The sequence below is a fragment of the Neofelis nebulosa genome, chromosome 16, assembly GCF_028018385.1.
Source record: "Neofelis nebulosa isolate mNeoNeb1 chromosome 16, mNeoNeb1.pri, whole genome shotgun sequence".
Lineage (NCBI taxonomy): Eukaryota > Metazoa > Chordata > Mammalia > Carnivora > Felidae > Neofelis > Neofelis nebulosa.
Window position 1 is genome coordinate 14,595,332 of NC_080797.1, and position 21,547 is coordinate 14,616,878.

General features: G+C 59.7%; 1 protein-coding gene and 1 long non-coding RNA gene across 2 annotated transcripts in view; one reads left to right on the forward strand and one right to left on the reverse strand.

Moving 5' to 3' along the window:
• BAHCC1 (BAH domain and coiled-coil containing 1) overlaps nt 1–13,846 on the reverse strand; it is a 63,192-nt gene extending 49,346 nt beyond the window's left edge. The window contains 2 exon segments of the mRNA XM_058704944.1: nt 9,440–9,853; nt 13,653–13,846. Coding sequence (XP_058560927.1) covers nt 9,440–9,635 — 196 coding nt within the window. The 5' untranslated portion in view covers nt 9,636–9,853; nt 13,653–13,846.
• Nucleotides 13,847–15,279: 1,433 nt separating this feature from the next.
• On the forward strand, nt 15,280–18,291 carry LOC131497644 (uncharacterized). Its single transcript, XR_009255057.1, has 2 exons — nt 15,280–16,989; nt 17,699–18,291. It is a non-coding gene; the product is annotated as an uncharacterized LOC131497644 (long non-coding RNA).
• Nucleotides 18,292–21,547: the final 3,256 nt, after the last annotated feature.

Here is a 21,547-nt window from a genome sequence, read left to right on the forward strand (position 1 = left end):
GCGGGGCTCTAGGACCTGCAGGCCGCTCGGCCCAGGCCTGGGTCTCTACCTCCCCAGTGCCGGGGATGGTGGCAGGACCCCAGTGCTGGGGTGCAAGAGCCAGAATGCATTTTTTAAAAGTTTTTTTTAAAGTTCATTTATTTGTTTTGAGAGAGAGAGAGGGAGCAGGAGCAGGGGAGAGAGAGAATTCCAAGTAGGGTCCACACTATCGGCACAGAGCCTGACACGGGGCTTGAACCCACCAACCGTGAGGTCATGACCTGAGACAAAAACCAAGAGTCAGACGCTTAGCCGACTGAGCCCCTTGGGTGCCCCCAGAACCCCTTGTCTAACTCTGTGGTCAGACTAAGGCCCCAAGACCACAGGACCTCAAGACAGACACCACGGAGAAGGGCCGGGGGGACAAGACCCGTGAAGGTCTGCCTGACTGTCCCCAGGGAAGCAGCCCTTCCTGCAAGACCCAGGGCCCTGTCACTTTGTCTCCAGGCCTCCGGGCACATCCTGGGGCAGGACTGTGTACGAGCATGTGTCCAGCCAGCTCTAACGGGCTCCTAAGGGACAGAGCTGGGGCTGCCGATTGTCAGAAAGCCTGGGCACGGCCAGTCCCGCCATGCACACCTCCCAGGGCTCGAGCTCCAGAAAGCAAAGCGGCACAGTGTGAAAGGCTTGCCTGCCCGGGACGGAGACACCACGGTGGCAGGGGGTGAGACCCACGACCCCTGCCTTCTCCCTGCCCCCTTTTCCCTCCACAGCTCTCCTCTTCCTTTGGTTGGTTGCCCCCCCCCCCCCACCCGTGACCCCACTGCCGGGCGCAGCCACCCACACGGCCACCAGGGAGGGGAGGGGCATGTCCTCCCCTCCCACCAGCGCCCTGTGACCCAGGTGAAGCCTCTGGCTTCTGCCCCCAACCCCTGCCATCAGGTGTGATACTAACACAGGGGAGAGCTCACTGTGCCAACCTGCTCAGCTCTGACACCTTTTAGAATGTGGCACAGCTTGGGAGCCTCTGCAATGACACAAGATGCTTCTGGAAGGTGAGGAGATGCTGCCCTGGCCCCTGGGAGGTGGCTGCAGAGGCTGGGGACAATTGGAGGGCACCGCCAGCACAAGCTTCCCCGCGTCGTGCTCGGGTGTGGGGGCGGGGCAGCTTGGTTTTAGCGAGGAGACCTAGGGCCAGTGTAGGCCCTGGCACATCTCCCCAGGTCGGTTCCCCCAGAGAGGGTCCTGGTCTCCCCTCTTCTCCAGCGTGGGGGTGACACTGCAGGACAGAGACCTCGTGTCCACAGGCACACACGTGCCGCCCGAGCACGGCACACACCCCCCCTTACGGCCTCCCCCGTCCTGGGTGGCCCAGCTCTGGCAGGCCGCGGGGACAGAGGACACGGACACCCCACACTCAGGCCCCTGCCGTCCACTGGGGAAGGGACCCCCCCACCGCCACGGGTCAGGGCGGCTGCACTGGGATGGCCACGGAGCACGTGGGGCAGGAGGTGGGCTGCAGGCACAGGAAGGCCCTCCGGAGTAGGACAGGGGGAGTCCGAGCAGAGCTGGGGGCACGTTCAGGGCTGGGGGGCCTGGGCAGAGCTGCATGGCAGAGTCACTTGGGGCTCTGGAGGCCGGGACCCTCTAGGGCCAGCTGCGGATCAGAACAAGGGCGGGGGACAAGGCCTGGGCACCGGTGGCCTAGGCACCGGCTGGAGGGTGGCTCCGGGAGGGGCGGGGGGTAGGGAAGCAGAGGTGCGTGGGGCAGCGCAGTGGCCATGGGAACAGCCTGCGGCAGGCAGGGGCCTGGGCCAGGGGCTCCGGGGTCCACAGCGAGAGGGCAGGAAGGAGCTAAAATGAGGTGGGCAGCTCACCAGGTCCAAGCCCCGTAAGTGAGGGCCCCGAAGGGGCTCCACCCCGGCAGGGGCCCCGGAGCAGGTGGCGGGAGACAGAGCAGCGCACACATTCAGGTCACTGGGCAGGTGGGCGCAGAATTCGGGTGGGATTCCCCGAAGGCTGGTCGTGGGTGAGCGTGAGACCTGTCTGGTGGCCTGAGCACAGGTGAGCAGGGTGTGGCCTGCATCCGGGCCCCGGGGGCACAGGTGAGCTCAGCCAGTTACCCTCTGGCTGGCCCACTGGGGTCCACAGGGTGGGCCTCTGCCTCTGTCCACAAAGGGGACACGGGCTGTGCCTGAGATGGAGTCTGTCACTCAGTGCTGCTGGGTGGACACCGGGCAGGCAGTGCAGCCCCACCCACTGCCAGCACCGCTGTCCCCACCCTGGGCTCCGTTCCTGGGGCCCCCAGAGGGCCTTCTTCTCACCCCTCTCCAGCCGTGCTCCACCACGCCTGCCTCTGGGTCGGGGGGGGGGGCCACAGTGCGCTCCCCCGGAGCTGCCTGTGGTGTGGACATCCCCCGGAGGAAAGCCCCTGGCTTCCCGGAGGGACAGGCCGAGGGACCCGGCCGAGACCACCTTCCTGGGAGGACGGCACAGGGGGTTGGTTGAGCTCTTATTCAACTCACCTCAGGACTCACTTTCTTGACGGGGTGCCCCAAGAAGGCACTGCTCCCTGACCACCCTCGGGGACCCCAGCCTGCTGCTTTAGAGGCTCCTGCGGACAGCACACCCATCTTCTCCTCCCCTCCCCCATTTCTGGAAATTTCCAGTGGAAAACCAAGTTCCTGCCCTGAGGAGGGCGGGTGGGGGGGTGGGGGGTGGGCTTCATCTTTCCATCCGGTTTCAGGCACACAGTGGGTTCCCCCACCGAGCCTCAAAAGCATTTGCATGGAGAGACACTGGACTCTTTGTTGGGGGGGCTGGGAGGGGACAGGGGGCAGGGAACCCAACCCACCTGTTTATTCCCTTCTCCTCCTCCCCCCACCCCAGGTCAGAATGAAAAACTCTTCCTGGCTGATCCAATCTGGAACCTAATCGTCTAGACAGCTGCAGCGGCCCTCGGATGCCAGCCCGGCTGGCTCCCAGCTTGGGCGCTGGACGCCTCCCCGCCAGGCCCTCGGCAAATCCAGCACCCCCCACCTCCCGCGGGCGTAGCCCAGTTCCCACCGGCCGCCTGGCCTCCGGAGGCAGCTGTTCACAGGGCCACAGGAGGCAGTAATATTATATATTACAACAAACAGGGGCGGCCCACTGACAAATAGACCTGCGTGATCTAAACGGTATATTATCCCATAAAAACGTCAGCGGGCAGAGCGTCAGAGCCAAGGCAGAGCGGCAGCCCCACGCACATGGGCTCCCAAGGCCCGAGCTCAGTCGGCGCGGCCGGGAGGCTGCGGGACATTTTCTAGAGGCCACATGCTGGCTCTGATTTTGTGGTTTGCTTGTGGTACCCAGTCTTTGGTGCGACAAAGGAGACCCCAGAGGTTAATGGGGGCCGGAGACCCGGGAGCTGGTCCCTAGTGCATGAGTCAGGGGCGGGGGGGGGGGGGGGGGGGGGTCGGTAAGAGCAGAGCAAGGTGTCTATCTGCCAGACAGGCTGTGAGCTCTGCGTCCCAAAGCCCCACGCCAGTGTGGAGAATGTCGTGTGATGCGAAGGCCCCAGGAAGAAGGGGCAGCAGCAGGGCCACCTCTCCAGCGGGCTGCGGGCGGCGACTGGTTTGAGAACCTTCTCTGGACAGGTGACGATGAGCCAGGCTTTCCTGCAGAGGGGCCTGTCCTGGGGGAAGCTTTCTTCTTAGAAACTGCCAGAAGTCGCTCAGGGTGGATGCTGATAGGCAAGGCAGCTGCTGTCTGAGGACGTGAGACCACGACAGCGTGGCTGTGAGGGGTTTTCTCGTGGCACTAGGTGACAGAGAGCAGCCCGGATGCGGGGCAGAGGCCTCACGTCCCTTCCGCGCCGGCCCTCGCGTAGAGACCGGACCCCTCTGAGAAGACCACGCCGAGGGAAGGCACGGGCGACGGGCTGAAATCAGGGGGCCTGGTGGGGACCCCCAGGGACTCTGGACACGCCAATCAAGACAGCGGCCACACAGGATCCAGGGGGTGGAGGGCAGCTCCCATCTGCTGGGGGCTCATATCCAGAGGCCTCTTCCAGGATGCAGGGAAAGATGGCTGGGGGGGCAGGGGACAGGGGGCGCCCAGGGCCCCTCTCCACCCACCTGGAAAGAGTTCACTCCCAGGGGCACTGGCTGAACTCTCTCTGTGCTAGGGAACCCCCCCCCCCCCCACTCCCTGGAGCTGACCCAGGGGCATCCTGGGAAGTGTAGTCTTTTAGGGATCAGGAAGGCCTGCAGGGATTTCTGGGGGTGTTCCACCGAGGAACCACGGAAGAAGAGGAGGGTGCAAAGGGGACTACCTGACCCTAATCCCTGCGGGAAATTTAACATGCCTGAGAACGGCTGAATTTAGACACCAGCCAATGCTGCAGTTCCGGCCCCAGGCCTTTGCGTGCTGGTTTCTCTAGCAAGCCCACCCAGCTCTTATTTTGGCGGGGAGACCCGGGAACTCCCTAGAGAGGAAAGACCTCGACCAAAGTGCCCCCCCCCCAACCTCCTGCCCTCCTCTGGCCACTGACCCCAGACACCAGGAGAGAGAAGCGCCAGCCAGAGGACAGGGGTGCTACCTGGCGGGCTCCAGGAGAGGCTGCGACGCATCCCGCACACTCTAGAACATTATTTACGCTCACAGCCCGCTCTGATGACATATGTAAGTTGACAGCGAACATCCTATCAACTTGCTGGAGTGTATCTTGATTGTTAAAACACACTCTTAAAGGTGTACTATCATTTATCAAATTAAACTAGCCGCACCTTGCCTGTCTCTTTTCTGCCTCCCCTGACCGCCCCCCCCACCCCCACCCACGGCCTCCCTCCTCCTCTGGCCTCCCGGGCACCCCACCCTTTCACCCAGGCCCTGCTCCAGCGTCCTGTGCTTCCAGGGACCCTAGGCCCAGCACCCACCCCCCAACCCTGCCCCAGGCTAGGACAAGCCCACTAATCGCCAAGAAGTGACAAACGCCAGAAGCCCCACCAATTAAATTTAAACTCATGCAAAGCTCAGTGGCCAGTAAATTATTATTTTTATTAGCTTGAACCAAGTTCCCGTAAGAGAGAAAGTCAACTTGCTCCCATGAATGGCTCTTGTATAATTTATTTAACTCTGTGCTCTTTGCCAAAGCCTGGAATATTTTTAGCCCGTTCTGTTGTTGGATTTGGCTTTTTTATGTGTGTTTCTGAGGGGTATTTTTAGCCTCATCCGTGTTATTCTAACAGACTCCTATGCGTTCGGTCCTGTCTGTGCGGGCTGTTGAACCCAGTCTCGAAGCAGAGGAGGGAGATTTCTAAGAATAACCGGGGAGCGTTTGGGGGGGGGGGGTGCGTGTGTTTTCCAGGGGAGATGTGCTATCTGTACGAGGCCGCTCCCTGCCTCGCCGGCTAATTTGCTTTATTACTCACGTGACCTGAATATTCCTATAGGAATATCCTTATAGGCAATAATCAGACATGGGCAGCACAAGCCCCACTGAGAAAAAACCCACATTCCAAAAATGGCTTCGGTGGGGCGGGCAGGGCGGCCACAGCCGGGCTGGTCTACGCGGCCGCCGGGATTCCCGGGGCTCTGCGGCTGGGCGGCCGCTTTCATGTCTGGTTCTGTCACTTTCAGAGCAGGATGGGTAGAGTCTTCAGAAAGTAACTCTTTTCACACCTACTTAATGTTGGTAACTGTTGCAGAAACACTCCGTCGTGTCATTGAGTTAATGAGGTATTTACGAAAATGTATTTTTTTCTTTACAAAAAAATATCACATGATGAGGGAGGGGGAACCTTTGATGGGGTCTTTTCACACTAGGAAATTATCTTTTTTCCTCTAGTGTGTTTTGCTTTCTTTCTTTTCGAGGCTGGCAATCAGAAGCCCGTTCAGCAGGGAAGGAGTCTGCGGCACTCCCAGCAGAAGGGACCTGCCGCCCGATTTATTCCCAACGTCCCCAGGCCCCAGGCACCTGGCTTCCAGGCCGGGCCATTTATACCATTTACACCCCGAGAGAGAGAGAGACAGAGAGAGAGAGAGAGAGAGAGAGAGAGAGAGAGAGAGAGAGAGAGAGAGAAGAGGTAAAGAGGAGAAGCCAACCCACAGCCAGATTACTGAAACCAAGACTCTCGGCACCTCCGCCTACCTCGGCTGGAGGCCCGATGATTCTCGAAGGCTGGGCCTGATGGGCCTGAGGGGGTATGGGCAGAGGAGGATACAGGAGGCCTGGAGCTGACCGGCCGGAAGAGGAAGAGGCGGTGGGGACCCGCTTCTCCCAGGCCAGGCTGCCAATTTTTTAAATGCTCCGAGAGAGGCGCGGTCCCCAATCGCTCCGGGCACTAGGACTGATGAAAAATCTTGGGTTGATGCGTTGTTGATTTTCCTCCCCCCCCCCCACCCCCCCAGATTTCACAGCTTTGCCTCCGGACCATCTGTATTAGAGACAAAATCTAACACTGCACTAAAAATAATGATTCCAAACATTTTAATTGCATCTTTTGGTGACAAGGTTACTGGAACAGCACTTTACCATAAAATCGTACAGCCCGATTCTAAAGCTACCAGCACTTCCATTTTTAGGAAAAACAATGGAAGAAACCTGACGTCCCATCAGGGTCCTCAAGCTGACATTTTGAAAACACTGGGTGGGGCAGCACGGGTGGCGGCCTGGTGGCCGGAGCCCCTGGGCACGGCCAGGGTGGACCCTACTCCCCCGTCAGACCTGCACACAGCAAGAAGCGCAGACAATTCTCCTTTCAGCGGGGCGGTCGCAGCGGGGAGGGGCGGCCGGCTGCGGCAGCCTTGGCCTGGCCTGCGGATCCGAGGCCATCTGCGGAAATGGGGAGAAGAATCCGCCAAAGTAGCCATTTGGAAATCCGTGCACAAGATGGGGAAAAATTTTTTTAACTTAATTATACTTTTTTCTTTCTAAACTAGATCATATATAGATACAGACCAGAGCAAAGTGATCTGGTGTACAATTCCTTTAAAAAAAAAAATTGATGTAGCTAAATTTTAAAAACCAATACAATATTCTGGCTTTCAGCAATTTCAAAAGGCTTTCAGCAGCAGATGTTTCTTGCTGGATGCCCGCTCGGCCAGCCTTTCTGTCACTAATGGGTCGCACACCTCCAAGCACAATAGGTCTCTCTGGTCCCCCAGGGGGGTGGAAATGGCCTCCAGGAACAGGGAACACGTGGCCCTTCAGCCCCCCGTCTGAGGGTGCCCTGGGGACCTCCAGCGCCCTCTAGAGCACCCTGCGTATGGGGAGGCGGGCTGGGTCTAGGTCAAGGACACACACCCGGCCAGCGCCCACCCAGTATCTCCCAAACCCAGCATGGCCTCTGCTCCAAGAACCACGTGGTCAAACTTGAAAAGAGCAAGACAATGGTTCGGGCCACCCCGACCGCATTCCCACCTGACTTGGCGGTGCCTCCATCTAGCAAAAACAGCAGAAAAGGGACATGGTGGCTGACCAGGACCTGGCTAGGCTGTGGGCGGATGAGTGGGGACAGAAGACGCAGCCGTGACCTGAACTGACGGGGAATCCCACCTGGCTGTGCCTCCCCAGAGTGGGATAGCCCTGGGGAAGCCTCAGTGTCAGGGGCCCTTCCAGACCCTTGTTTTTTTCTGTGATGCTACTACCTTGCTAGGCTAGTGGGCCTGGCATATGGGGGGGGAGGGGGGGTGAGTACAGCTGCTCTCTCCCCATCCCCCAGCCTGCAGGCTCGGCCTTCCCACCCTCAGCAGGGGCTGCAAGCCAGCAGCCTGGAGAAGGGGCTAGTGGGGGGGTGTGCTGTCCCTGCTGCCACCGTGAGCCCTGGGCCGCAGCCCCCCAGTGTGGGCTGAGCCGGGTGGGCAGCACCTCCAAAGCAGGGGCAGGAGGGACACTTAACTTCAGGGACAGCCTGGCCGGATATTTTTAAATCACCCATTTCCCAAGCAAGTACTTTTCCTCTTTTGAGTTATAAATCTGGAGAGGGAAAAAAGAAATGGATAGAAAGAGGAAACAGCGAGGAAGAGAAAAAAAGGGCAGCCTTGCCGAAGGCTCGCGCTGGGGCAGGAAACGGCACGGGGCTGATTCCAGGAGGGCACGGGAGCCCAGCCCCTCCACTCCCTGCCTTCGTCTAACTTTCCGAATCTCTTCATGTTGTAAATGCTAAAAGCCCATTAGTAATTAAGCAATTTTCATATTTTTTCTTTTTAGGAAATTTATGTTTTCCTTTCTGACTGCCCTCCCTTCTGACTTTTTCCCTTCTAGCTCGACTCTTCCATCCGTTTTAATCCACACGCTAATTGTAATCCCATTAAAGCAGATATAATTTTATTAGTATTCACAGTTCATCAAGCTAGCAATAATAACTGTTACTGCCAAATTGACAAACAAAAAAAAGCGGCAAACAACATTTCTGATGTTTAGAACAGACTGTAAACAAAAGCAAGCCAGCCTTCAAGGGTGACCAGCAGGCCCCCACACCAAGCCCCAAACCATTCCTGCAAACTCTGTGGCGGCTGGCCAGTGACCCCCGGGTCTCCTAGAGGGAGCTGCCCCTCGGCTACTGGCTGCCCGGCTCTGCTTCTCCCCTGACCTTGCTCAACAGTAATATCAAAGCCACCTCAGGAGGGTTAGGGTGGCTCCGGAGGCCTGGGTCAGCCCTGCCAAGGACCAGCCCTCTCCGGAAGGGGATCCGAGAGGACAGGAACGCCGGGCAGCCACAGTTCCCTCCTCTTGGAGCAAATTCGCTGCGAACTCGCCTGCACCGAAATACGGAGGCAGTCCCGCGCCACCCCCAGCCCGGCCGGCGCCCGGCGCTGCCCTCCCCCAGGGCCGCGGGCCGCCAGCCTGGGCCGCGCTCTGGCCACGCTTTGTCCGGCTTTAGCAGGATACCAGAGGCACTTGTGAAAGCACACGCAGCCCCTGCAAACCCATTCTCACCCTGACACTTCAAGGCTTTATATAGAAACAGGATTTGCTCGTCTTACACCGGCAGTCCCTATTAACGCTCACCCCGCGCGCACACCGCCCTAATCCGCCAGGCCGCGGCGCCCCCCCACCCCGCCCCCCAGTCACAACAGCCGTTTTGTTCCCGCAGAAAGTGCCTCGTTGTCCCGGCCCCAGAATGTCTTAAGGATGTGAATGCAGAATGCAGAAATGAGGTTTCCGCGGAATTTAGTTCTTCTGCAGGAACGGGTGGGGGAGGGGGGCAGGAGGGGAAAGGCTTTATTTTTAGCCGGCTCCGGGGCTGCCCCTCCGAGACCCCGGAGACCCCGGGGAAGGCCGCTCTAAACCGCGATGATCCGGCTCGGGGGGCCCCGCTCGGGGCCCGCCACCGGTGCCCGTGCAGGGAAATGAAACCGAAGGCTGCTCCGCAAGCGCTCCGAGCCGCGGAGGGGGCGCGCGCCCGGTCCCCCAGGCCCGCGCCCACCTCGCGGCCGGGCCTCCTCTCCCGCGCCCGCCCGGGCCGGCACTGACCTGTGTGCGAAGCCATGGGCAGCGGCGACGGGAAGTACTTTCCGGGCTGGAAGTGCGCCGGGGGCTGCGCGGCGGGCCCGGCGGGGGCAAGGCGCGCGGCGGCGGCGGCGGCGGCGGCGGCGCTGCGGTGGCCCAGGCTCCCGCGCTCCGACAGCAGATGCGGCGGCGGCGGCGGCGCGAAGTCGCGGCCATCCATGCCGGGCCCCGGCCCCGGCCCCGGCCCGCCGCCGCCTCCGGGGAGCAGCGCGGCCGGGGCCCGGGGGCGGCTCGGCGCGCGGGCGGCGCGCGGGCGGCGCGGAGGAGGCGGCGTCCGGGGTCACCGGCGGGGTGGCGGGCCGGTCAGCACGCCGGCGGACTGGGCTCCTCGGCGGGCGGCCGCGCGCCGAGCCGGCGGCCGCCGTGCGGGTCCATAGTCTGCGGAGGCAAGCACAAGAGACTCGGTGACTCGGGGGGCTCGGCTCGCCTGGGGGTCCTCGCCCCGCCCGCCGGCCGGAGCCGCGGCCGGGCCGGGCCCGGGGCACGCGGCTCGTGTCCCGCCGCTCACGCGCGCGCCGGGGCCCCCGGACCGCCCGGTCCCCGCGCGCACACGCACCGTCCCGGCCACGCTCGGCCCCGAGGAGCCTGGGGGAACCCGGCTGCAGCGCTCGCCGCTTCCCCTCCGCGTCCCCGCGGGTCCCTGCGGCGAGGGCGCCGCGGCAAAAGGCTGCTGGCTCCGCTGGGTGATAAAAACCCAAATCTGCGAAGCCATCACGCACACGCACACACACACACACACACACACTCACTCACTCACACGCACACCCTCTCCCCTCCCCCGCTGCCCAGAGGTGTCTCGGAGGAAAAGGCCCGAGGTCCACGCTCGCCTTTTTCCTCTCCCCCGTCATTCCGAGGTCCAGCTTTTACTACATTCCGCTTAACCGAATAACCATGCTAATTAAGCGAGTAATTTTATTGATTGTAACTCAAGACTTTTTTTTTTTTTTATAACCTTCCTTTTCTCCCCTTCTCCCATCCCCCCATGCGTCTTTCGGCCCATTCTTTAGAACCCTCCGCCCTCCCTCCTCAACAGGACGAGGCCCCCGTCCCCAGCACCAAGCGGGGACCCTGGGCCGGGGACCCCGGGCCAGCTCCCCAGAGTCCCAGGAGTCTGCGTCCGCTGCCGGTGTCACCTGGGCGGCCACGCCGCAGTGCCCGGCCTGCTGTCCCCGAGCCGGGAGCTTCCCAGTGAGGCTGGAACAATTACCCCGCCCCCCAATCAAATTCGCCCAGGATCTGCCTCTGCGGACTGGGGACTTTAGGGGGGGGGGGGTGCTTTGAGAGTCAGAAATTGTTTTCTCTTTACGCCCCACATCGGCCATAGAATTTCTCCCTGCAGCGCCTGCCCCGGGTCTCCCGGTGGCCGGCAGCCCGGGGCAAGCAGGGTCTGTGGCGGCCAGCTGGGCCCTCTGGGCGAGGAAAGTCAGCCAGCCCCCGTGCACCCTTCGTCCCGGCTGAGGCCCCAGCAGACCCTGGGACTCAGTTATGGGTTTCCACCTCCCGGCAGGGACACTTAGAAACACCCCCCACCTCCCTTCTTTTCCACCCCCACCCAACCAAGGGAGTGCACTGCGGGGCTGAGCGTGGAGCCACAGAGCCAGGGACAAAACTGCACCACTGTGAGTGAGCGTGTGCAGCTCTCTCACCCTGCATATCGCTCTTAGCCTCCTAAACCTGCATTGTTTTAATGTTCTTTATCACCTCCAACAAAAGGGAGATGGGTAGGCTCAATGTTAATTGTGAACCCTGCAGGAAACCTGGTTTGTTTGGGGTTTTTTTTAGCCATCCCACCGTGAGGAGAGGGTGAATAAGATGTTTTCCATCTCGTGAATACCATTTTAAATTGCTATATTTAATGCTACGAGTTCTACAACGTCTTATTTGCAGACTATTTGGTGTTTGATTTAATCTATAACCGAAAACATAATGTATTAAGTGAATACATATTTGCTCAGCTGATAAGCTTTTTTAATATTTATTCGGAGAACTTTTGCATTGTAAATAAACGGGACCTGGACAAAGAATTCTCTTTGTCTCTCAACTTCATACAAAGAGGTTTGGGGTTCCCTCGCCTCTAGGGATCGCCAGCTCTCTCCCCCGGTCTAACAAATAACTCGACTCGCCGCCGCTCGGGCCTGCAAAGCGAGCGCCAAGCCGCCAGGGCCAGGGCAGCGCCGGCGAGGAGGCTGCCCGCGCCGGGGTCAGGGGAGGGGCGGCCCGGGCCAGGGTTGGGGGGGGGGGGGCCTGGGGAGCGACAAAGGGAGAGAAGGAGGGGAGGGAGGTCGGGAACCTGCAGCTTCAAAGGCGCCGAGGGCCCGCGGCTGCGCCCGCGGGGGTGCGAGGCTTCCCGGCGGCCTCCGGGGAGTCGTGTGTGCTATGCTTTTGTTTTGTGGGGGTTTCTTTTTTTCCAGTACGAGATTTCAGAACTGCCGAGAAAGCGCGAGCTGCTCGCGATTCTCGGGACGCGGGCTCGGCTGCCAGCAGCAGTTTTAACCTTCCACCCCTGGCCGGCGGATCGCGGGTTCACCAGCCCGCCAGTTTTTTTTACGCAGACTGGGGGTGAATTATCGTCGCCCGTCCGTGCCACTGAGATTCTTACTAGATTGGAGGGACTTTTCTTTGTGTCCTTTGCTCCGGAGGAGAGGCCGCGCAGCGCCTCCTCGGCCGCCAGCGAGCGGCTTCCGCGGCCTGCGGAACCCAGGCCGAGGAGGGAGCGGGGCGGGGAGGCGCGGCCGCCGCAGCTAGGGCCCGAAGGCCCCGTGCCGTCACCCGCCAGTCCCAGGGCTCCAAGCCCCCTCCCCCCAGCTGCTCGAGAGGCCGAAGCAGAGGACAGCACAGCAGCCACAGGCCTGGCCGGTCTAAGGAAGGAAATGGGAGGGAAAGCGGCGGAGAACAGGGGACCCCGCGCCGGCCGGAGAAACGATGACAAGGGCATTTTGGAAAGAACCGAACCTCGGAACGCTCGGCTCCTCCCTGGGCTGGCGGGGCTCGGTCCCCAGAGCCACCGTCCCCGCTTTGCGTGGCTCACGCTCTCCTGAATGCGGGGCTCCTTTAGGTTTGCTTTGGTTGTAACTAAAGGACTAAAAATCCCACCGTCGCTTCGGCCGCCCCCCGGTTAAAAGCACCCATTCCCGTGCGCCTCCCCCGGCGCCCGTCTCCCAGCGCGCGCGCGCGCGCGCCGTGGGGCCTGCAGGCTGGGCTGGGGCCAGGGGCACACCGGGGCGCGGACTGCTCGGGCGCCGCCGCAGAACCCGCTCCCTGCGAAACGGCCGCGCCCGCCCCCCCGGGAGAGGACCGAGGGCCCGGCCGCACTAGAGCCCGCGGCCCGGGGCGCACTCGCCCGCAGACCCCGCCTCGCTGGCCGTGGCCCGAGCCCCGCGCGCTGCCCGGAACGCGCGCGGTGAAAACGCCCCGCTGCGCCGGCCTCGTTGCCCCCCTCATCCATCCTCAGCGCCCCCCACCCCCCAGGAAAAGAATTTCTGAAATGTTCTGCAATGAATTAGGCTCTGGAAAGCGAAACCCGAAGAACTCGCGTTACCCCTCCCCGCCCCGGCCCCTCGCCCGCACCCAGCCGGCGGCCGGAAAGCCCCTCCGGTCAGCGGCCCGGGCCGCCTAGGCCACCCCAAGCCGGCCCGTTCCCAGCGCCGCCGAGCGGCCGGGCGGGGCCGACCCGGGGCTGCTCGGGGGAGGGAGCGAGATGGGGGGGCAAACAATCGGGGTTCGTTCGTGGTGCAGCCGGAGCTCGGCGCTCGTTGGCGGCGTCCGGGGGTCCTCGCCGACGGTCCGCCCGGAGCCGCCCGCGCGGTTCGCGCTGGACGCAGCCTGGCTGTCCCTGTCCTGTCGCGATTATTTATTTTTAATGCTGGGTGTCGATCGAGACAACAAGCGCTCAGAGCAAAGCAAGGACGCATTACGGGGGGAATTTTAAACCGATCGATAAGATTTTTCAGAGGAAAAAAAAAATCGCTCTCCTATTTAGACCATCTTAAAAAAAAAAAAAACCTACTCCACATTATAACGGAATTTTAAAAAGGGAAGATATATATTTCTTAACATCACAACCCTGAATTTCTCTTGCTAAAAAGAAAAAAATGTAAATCCCCAAAGCCAAAATAAAAAATAAAATAATAATAAAAATACAAAAACAAAAAAAATGAAAGCAATTTCAGTTACTTACTGGAGGTTGTTTCCTGGATACAATTGAATGCAATACAATTAAATCAGTAAATGTGACTTTGTTTTGTATTCCTATTGGTATTTTCAATGTGCTGACTGTTGCACTGTAAATGCACCGCTTCCACCACAACGACTCTAGCGAGCCCATCCAGAGCGGCTCTCAAACCTGCAGCCCGGCGCGGCGAGCCACGGGCCCTGCATACTAATAAGCTCGTGCCACTCAGCCCCGAGCAGCCGGCGCGCTGATTGGCCGCGCAGCCCTCCGCGGCCGGGAGCTCGTGCCACTCATTCGGCGTAAACAGGCCTCCCAATAGGCTGGCGCGGGGCCAGAGAGCTGCCAATCAGGGAGCAGCAGGGCTACTACTGAGCCCGATGGCGCCTAATTCAAGCCCGGCGACTGCGCAGCTCCTCTGCGCAGATCGTTGCTGTTGAATGGGAATGTGGTGGCGCAGGGCGGGAGAGGGAGCAAGGGCGAGTGGGAGCGCGTGTCCGCGCATAGGGGGAGGCTTTTTCTTTTTTCTTTTCTTTTCTTTTCTTTTCTTTTCTTTTCTTTTCTTTTCTTTTCTTTTCTTTTCTTTTCTTTTCCTTTTCTTTTCTCTTCTTCTTTTCCTTTTCTTTCGTTCTTTTTTCTTTCTTTCTTTCTTTCTTTTTTTAAAATTAATCCAGCAGGTCTAACGTTTGGCTTCTGGTGCAACAGAGGCCGGGAGAAAGAAACAACACCACCCGTTAAAGCAGATTTTTTTTTTTTTTTTTTTTTTTAATACCTGGGATGTCTGGCAGGTGGCTGGACCCCGCACAAGTAGGCCCGAGCTCCAAGCGTAGAAGCCTTCTCGGGTTGCCTGGTCCTTCCACCATCCGGACCTTGGCCTGGTCGCACCGACCTCGGGAATGCCTGCACTCCCGAGGCCAGGGCAGCGCAAGCCCCAGAGTCACCTGCCTGGTCCCCTCCTGTCCCTTGCCCTGCGGATCGGACCTCAGGGACATGGTCCTGCATCTCCGGCTATCTATCTACCAGCTCTCATTTTTATCTCCCTTGGCCATACTTTGCAACGGAGCACCGATCAAAATGAAAATCCGGAATTCATAGCTGAGACAAAGATTGCCCTTTTCTTCAGCTGTAACTAGATTTTTAAAGTATGTTCACCTTGATAATGCACAATGCGAAAACCTTGCATTTCTCAAAGCCAGTCTCCTGCATATCAACTAAATTCTCCCCACAATTAATAAGAGCCACTGAACAATTATCGTTATTGGATTTAAAGCACTTTTAAAAATATTCTCCAAACAAATATTTCTGTTAGAATTTGATTTCCCAACAACATGCTATTTATTTATTCCCGGGGAGTCAAGGTGATGTTTTAGTAGTGATGGATACATATTTACTCCTCTTTCTCCTTGTGAATCTCTGCCTCCCCCTCTGGGAGACACAAAAAAAGGATATTTAAACTAGATGCTAACAAACTCATGCACACGCATCAGAAATTCTCCACCGGCTCATTCCAATAGGGACACGAAGGGGTTAAGCCTGAGGCCTTCTGTTGTCTCCTTCCTTTTCCCGCCCCCCCCCCCCCCGCCCGCTCCCGCGGGACCGCCGGGATTGGCTGGCACGTTGCCAGCAGGCTGTCAATCACCGAGTGTAAACAAGGCGCTGATTGGCTGTTGTCCAGTCCGCACAGGGCCTCCTGAAAAAAGCAATTACTGGCTCCGCGGTTTCAAGGCGCCCAAGGCCGCTTGATGAAAGGAGATAAGCTGGGGACAGTTTCCAGGACCCCCACGGGCCGACCCCAGCAGCCCGGGAGCCGAGGTGCGCCGCAGAGCCTGCGGATCAAAGGAATCCGGAGAGAAAGGGGAAGCAGGCGCACGGCCCGGGCCGGCCTTCCCCCGCGGGCATCTCTGACCTGGGGTGGGGGCTTGGGCGGCGGGCGGGGGCTCCGGGATTGGGCGCCCGCTTCGGGCGGCGTGGCCGGCGGGGCGGCTCCGGAGAGCCCGGGGCTGGCAGGTAAGCACCGGGACACCGCGAGCGCGGGACAGGGCGCGCGGTCCCGAGCTGAGGCTCCGACGATGCCCCGACACAGCGGCAGAGATAAAACCCCAGCTGCCGGAGCCTCTGGCCAGTCCCGAGGCCGACGCCTTCGGAAACGACCCCAGGCGGCGCGCGGCAACCGCGGGAGGAGAGGCAGCTTGCATAAATCCATACAGCGCCTGGAGATCCGATTAGCGCGCGGCTATTCATTAGGCCGTGGGCGATTGAATTAGGTCCCCGTTGCGGACCCGGGGGGGCGGGGGGGGGGGGCCCTCGGGCTTGGCGCGACCATCGGGGTAGGGGGTGGCTGACGCGGACCACCGGGCTCGGCCCGTGGCTTCTGGAGGATGGAGTCGCAGTGACGGCCCCGACATGTGTTGGGGAGACGGACTTCCTCTGGGTCCCGCCCCTACGGGTGCGTGCGGAGGCCCCCCGCTTCCCACGCACATCCAGGAAAGCCGGCCCGGTTGGGGAGAAATCGCTCTCACCTAGAGGTGGGTCGGCGGGGACGGCCTCCAGCCTGGGCTCCGGAACCCCTTGCAGGGCCAGGCGAGGCCGGAGCTCGGGCTGGAAGCGGCTTGCCGCGCCGTCCCGGAGCGCGCCGGGCTCACACTGCGTCCCTGGCCCCGGTGGCCTGGTGCGCGGAGGCTGCTCGGTCCGTGAGCCCTGGGACCCTCACCAGCTTCCCGCAGCCCCTCGGCACAGCTCTCCAGCCGGGACTTTGAAGTCTAGACCCCCGGCAAAGCGCCCCTAGCTGACAGCACGTTGCCTATTCTGGTTTGGTAGCGGAGTACCCCATTGCTGACATTCTCCAATGAGTTGTTTCCCGGCCCAGAAACCTTCTTTTTTTTAATGTAAGATTGAGTTTTAAAGTTCCGTTTGAAATGAAATATATATGTGAGCAAAATACATATAAGAAAAAGATTCTCCATCCAAGGGAAAGAACACCTTGGCGACCGGCGGAATCCCTAGAGTTTCTCTGAGTTCCCAGAGCTGCGCCCGCCGCCCGATGCCCATGGGCCAGGAGGGGACTCCTGGCCTCTGACCGCCTGTGGGCGAGACATAGGGGCCTCCAGTCTCCAGGATCCCGCAGTTTGCGCAGAAAGGCACCCGCTGGGAAATCCCCATTCTCTGCTCCCCACCTCCTAGGGCAGAAGATTGTCTGAAGGTCCTGGAGCCTGGCTGATGGGCCCCACCCTAGCGGTACTGGAGGGAGGCCTGCAGGCTGCTTCAGACTGCAGAGAACTGTATCATTCCGGGACCTCCCTGCCCTTGCGGGTTGCAGCTGGCGTTCCCCAGATTACTAATTCAGGGGGTGAGAATTGGCTTTCAGGACCCCCATCCCCAGTGCTGTCCCCTGCCCCTGCTGACTTGCATCCAGAGATAGGCGGCAGGCCTGGGGAGGGCCTAGAGGCCTTGGATGTGCTTAGGCCTCACTCTTCCCTGCCTAGCTATGGCTCCCCCAACCCCACCCCCTCCTACTTCCCCCAGCATCACTTAAAACAAATCTAGTGGGCTCTCCGCACCCCCCCCCCCAATGCTGTTTCAAAACAGTTGTTACAGCAAATAGTTGCCGATAGGCCTGCTGGATGCGGCAGGGTCTGGCACCGGGCCTCCAGGCAGCTCCCCAAGTACCACCAAAATAAGCTGCCCGTGTTCCCCCGTGAGGCTCGGGCCGGGGCATGTTTGGCTGGAAGCACTATCAGCAACGAGGAAACCTCCGGTTTCCTTTTCACTCTCCCTGCTGCCCAGAGCCAACAAATGTTTTTAATTTTAGAGAAACATGGTGTAGGGATCTGAGGACTCGCCTTCCACTAGGGCGGGAGAGACCCAGGGAGAGGGCAGACGCGAGAAACGAGGGGGTCCTGATGGGAGGCCAGGTTGAGCCGGGGTGTCCAGGGCTCTGCAGCCGCCTGCGGTTTCCCAAGGGAAGGGACCCCCACACCCTGGCCGCCTGTGGGCCTGGCCCCAGCCTGGACCACTGCCAGAGGCATCCTTCAGCTCCGCTTGCTTCCTCCCTGCAGGAAGCCCTGCGTCCACATGCCTCTCCTGCCAGACACCCCTCCTGGCTTGCCCTCTGGCCTGGGAAGAAGGTAAACAGATGCCCGAGAAGCCAGCTGTTCTCTGACACCTGGGCGTGCTCTCTCAGCACACTTACATCCACACTACACTCCCGCGCACACACCGCTCCTGTGCACACGCGTACGTCTCACACACACGTGTGCGTACATCACACTCAGGCACACCCTTGAGCACCACGCAGCACGTTACACTCCCATGTGCACGAAACATACGTGCACACGCTTCATCTCACACAGCAGCCCATGTTTACACGTGGCCCAGCGTTCTGGAGAACCTGCCTTGCCCCACGCAGCCTGGGGGCCCCTGACACATCCCCCCCAGCCTGTCCCCAGCCATGGAGTTCCATCTACAGTGCTCCCAGCTCCCAAAAGACCACGATCCTGCTCTGCCTGAAATCATGAAATAATCATTTTTTTAACACAAGGGTGTGGGGGTGTCGGGTGAGTTACATAAAATTGTGAATTAGTCCCTGCTCCAAATAAATGCCTACTTGGGCCAGAGAACAGCAGAGAGAGAGCTGCGCGCTCCGTAATTGTGTGCCGGGTGTCTCTCCATTGTTCCCAGGGCCATTAGTCAGAGGGCAAATTAGGAATAATTTCTTGACAAAAATTGACTCTTAATTCGCCCCCACCCCCTGCCAGGCTCAGGGGGCCAGGTCCAGAGGGCAGGCAAGCAGGCCCGCCTGAAGGGGGGGCCCTGTATCCACAGGTTTGCACTGGGCATGAGGGGGAAGAAGGGTGAGCTGACCCAGCACCCCCTACCCTCCCTCAGCGGGAGAGCGGTGCACATCCACTCTCTTTCCAAGGACAGTACATGAGGGGTGTAAAAAAAAAATCAGGCCTGTTCCCAGAAGCGCCTTAGCTGGAGGAGCTCCCCAGGCACCACTGAAGCCTCCAGGAAGCAGGGCTGGGCCCCAACACCATCTTCCAGAAGGAGGTCTTCCACCAGTTACGCGGGGGGGGGGGGGGGGGGGGGGGGGGGGTAGGGGGGGCGTGGGAGGGTGTGCTGGAGGGAGCAGGGGTGTGGGGGGAAGGGCAGCCCATCCAGCCCACCTGAGAAGCCCCCAAATGTGGCTCCCTCACTAAGCACTCCCCAGAGTAGCCTGGATCCCTGCCTTCCCAGGTGCTCCCTGGCTGTGGGTGGGACCCCAGGAGGTCCACTCCAAGGTGCTGCACCGGGAATTTGTGCCTGGACTGGAGGGTGGCCTTAGCTGCCACATCTTCAGCTTCCGGGGCTTCTGCTTTGTTGGGGCAGCCCACTTTGGAGGGGAGAGAAAGATGAAAATCCCCAGGACTCCCGTCCCCCAGAGAAGGATGCTGTTCCCGCAGAAAACAGTGCCTCCAGTCACAATGGGCCTGGTGACAGGAGACAGGCAGCAGACACAGAAACAAGAGTGGTTGGGGCCAGGTCTGGCTGGGAGGGTCCCCCGCCACGCCTCCCCCAGGAAGTCTTCCTCCAGCGTCACCAGGCTCTGTGCCCTGGGCCGAATCCCTCCCAGATCCCAGCTCCTGAGCCAGGGCCCTGCTCACTCAGAAACCTCCCCCACCTCCCAGGCGCAGCTGACCCCCGCAGGCCACAGACAGGCTCCCAGACAGACCTGGGGATGTGGCTGGGAGTTTCAAAAGGCAGCAAGAGCTGCTGGGGAGCCAGACTTTGAAGTTGGGTGAGCAGGCCTTCCCAGGGCCCCTCCCTCCTGGGGGGTTAAATCTGTTGCTGGTTGGTCCGAGCAGGTCAGGAGGCTGCCCGGCCCCCTCGGCGCAGGGAAGGTGCTTGTTAAACACAAGAGTCGTAATTTGTGGCTAAATATAACCCAGTGTGTTCACACGTAAAGTATAATTCAGGGTGCTGCTTGTGTGAGGGTAACAGGAGACCCATCTGGGTTAAATTGAAGTGATTTTCATAAAAGGGCAGGAGCGTCCCATCAGCCAGCTTCCCCTCCCCCGAGATGTTTTATTAGTGGGAACATGACTGGTGGCCTGATAAGGAGGATGAAGGGGCTGGGGAGAGGCCTGGGACCCCCCCAGAGGAGATGGAGCCCCTCATTGCCCCCCACTGCCTGCTGCCCTCCCCGCCCACCCACCCCCACCCCGGCCACTATCTCATACAAGCTGGAAAAAGGCAGGGGAACCCCCAGGAAGTCTGTAAAGGAATGAATAGTGTGTGTGCAAGTCTGCCCTCCCCTAAAGGCCAGCTGGCCCTTCCTGTGAGGAAAGACCCTACTGATGAACAGAGCACAGCCCCATGGGAAGGGAGGCCAGTGGCTTAGTGGCTGGACACGTCCTGCTGGGGGACAGAAACTCTGCTGGGGCCTAGCGAGGGGTCAGCTACGTGCCGCTTCCAGGCACACACACCGTCACAGACGCCGGAGGCTGGCTGTACACGCTCCCTGGAAGGACACCTGCCTCCTCCCAGACCAGGCCTCCCAGACCAGCTAGAGGAAGTGCCCAGTAAGCAGCTGCTACAAGCCCTCCTTCACGGCTGTGTTTGGGTGTGTTTACACATGTCGCTGTCAGGGTATGTCTGGACAGGGTCTCTGGGGCCGGACTTCCCGGGGGCCTGGTCTCACACTGGTGGGAGGGCCCTCAGACTGATATGCCCAAATTCGAAAGACCCCCAAGAACAATCCACCAGAGTCCAGAGTCAAAGCCAAGTGGCAAGGGTCGTTTATTGCAGGTTCGAACCCGGACCTCCGCACACTCGTTACCGGTGACGCTAAGAGGTCCCGAGCGAGGATCTTACAGCTTCTTTTATAGACAGGCACAAGCAAGTTATGGGGAAGTTAGGGATTTTTCGCGGTTACAGAGCTGTTATTGGTTGACATTTAAATTTGAACACTCAGCAGAACTTGATTGGTTCCCGCCTTTTTTTAAACCACTCAGCAGAACTTGATTGGTTCCCGCCTTTAGGTCAGACCACAACCGGGCACGGCCTGGCTGGTTCCGGGAACGGCGAGGGGGGGGGGGGTCTTTTCTTTGCAGTTGTGGGTACACCTGGTAATTTTTCTCTTAGTCTCTCATTCCCCCCTTTGGTGCCTTAAGAGCCAATCTTGGATCTTATGTGTCTGACTCAAATGTTTCGGTAATGACGGGTTGGTATTGGGTCCTAAGGACCATCAGTTGGATCGTGTTAACTCGGTCTTTGATAAAGGCAACTAGTTTATTAATAATATAAGGCCCGAGGGGCGCCTGGGTGGCTCAGTTGGTTAAGCGTCTGACTTCAGCTCAGGTCACGATCTCACGGTCCGTGGGTTCGAGCTCCGCGTCGGGCTCTGGGCTGATGGCTCAGAGCCTGGAGCCTGCTTCCGATTCTGTGTCTCCCTCTCTCTCTGCCCCTCCCCCGTTCATGCTCTGTCTCTCTCTGTCTCAAAAATAAATAAAACGTTTAAAAAAAAAAATAATATAAGGCCCGAAGATGAGGAGGAGAAGGAGGAGTATAAGGGGCCCAGCTAGAGCAGAAAGGGTGGCTAGCCATGGGGACTGATTGAACCAAGACTCAAACCAGCCTTGTTGTTCTCGCTCATGCCTCCATTTGGCCAGGCCTTCTCTAACTTTAGCCATGGACTCTCGGACTACTCCGGTGTGGTCAGCATAAAAACAACATTCTTCTCTTAAGGCTGCACATAAACCTCCTTGTTGGAGGAAGACTAGATCTAGCCCCCTTCGGTTCTGTAGGACTACTTCAGAAAGGGAAGTCAGAGATTTTTCAAGGTGTGAGATTGAGTCCTCAAGTCTGGCTATATCTTCATCAACGGCTGCCATCAGGCTGTTGAACCCCCGGTGCTGGATGGCTAG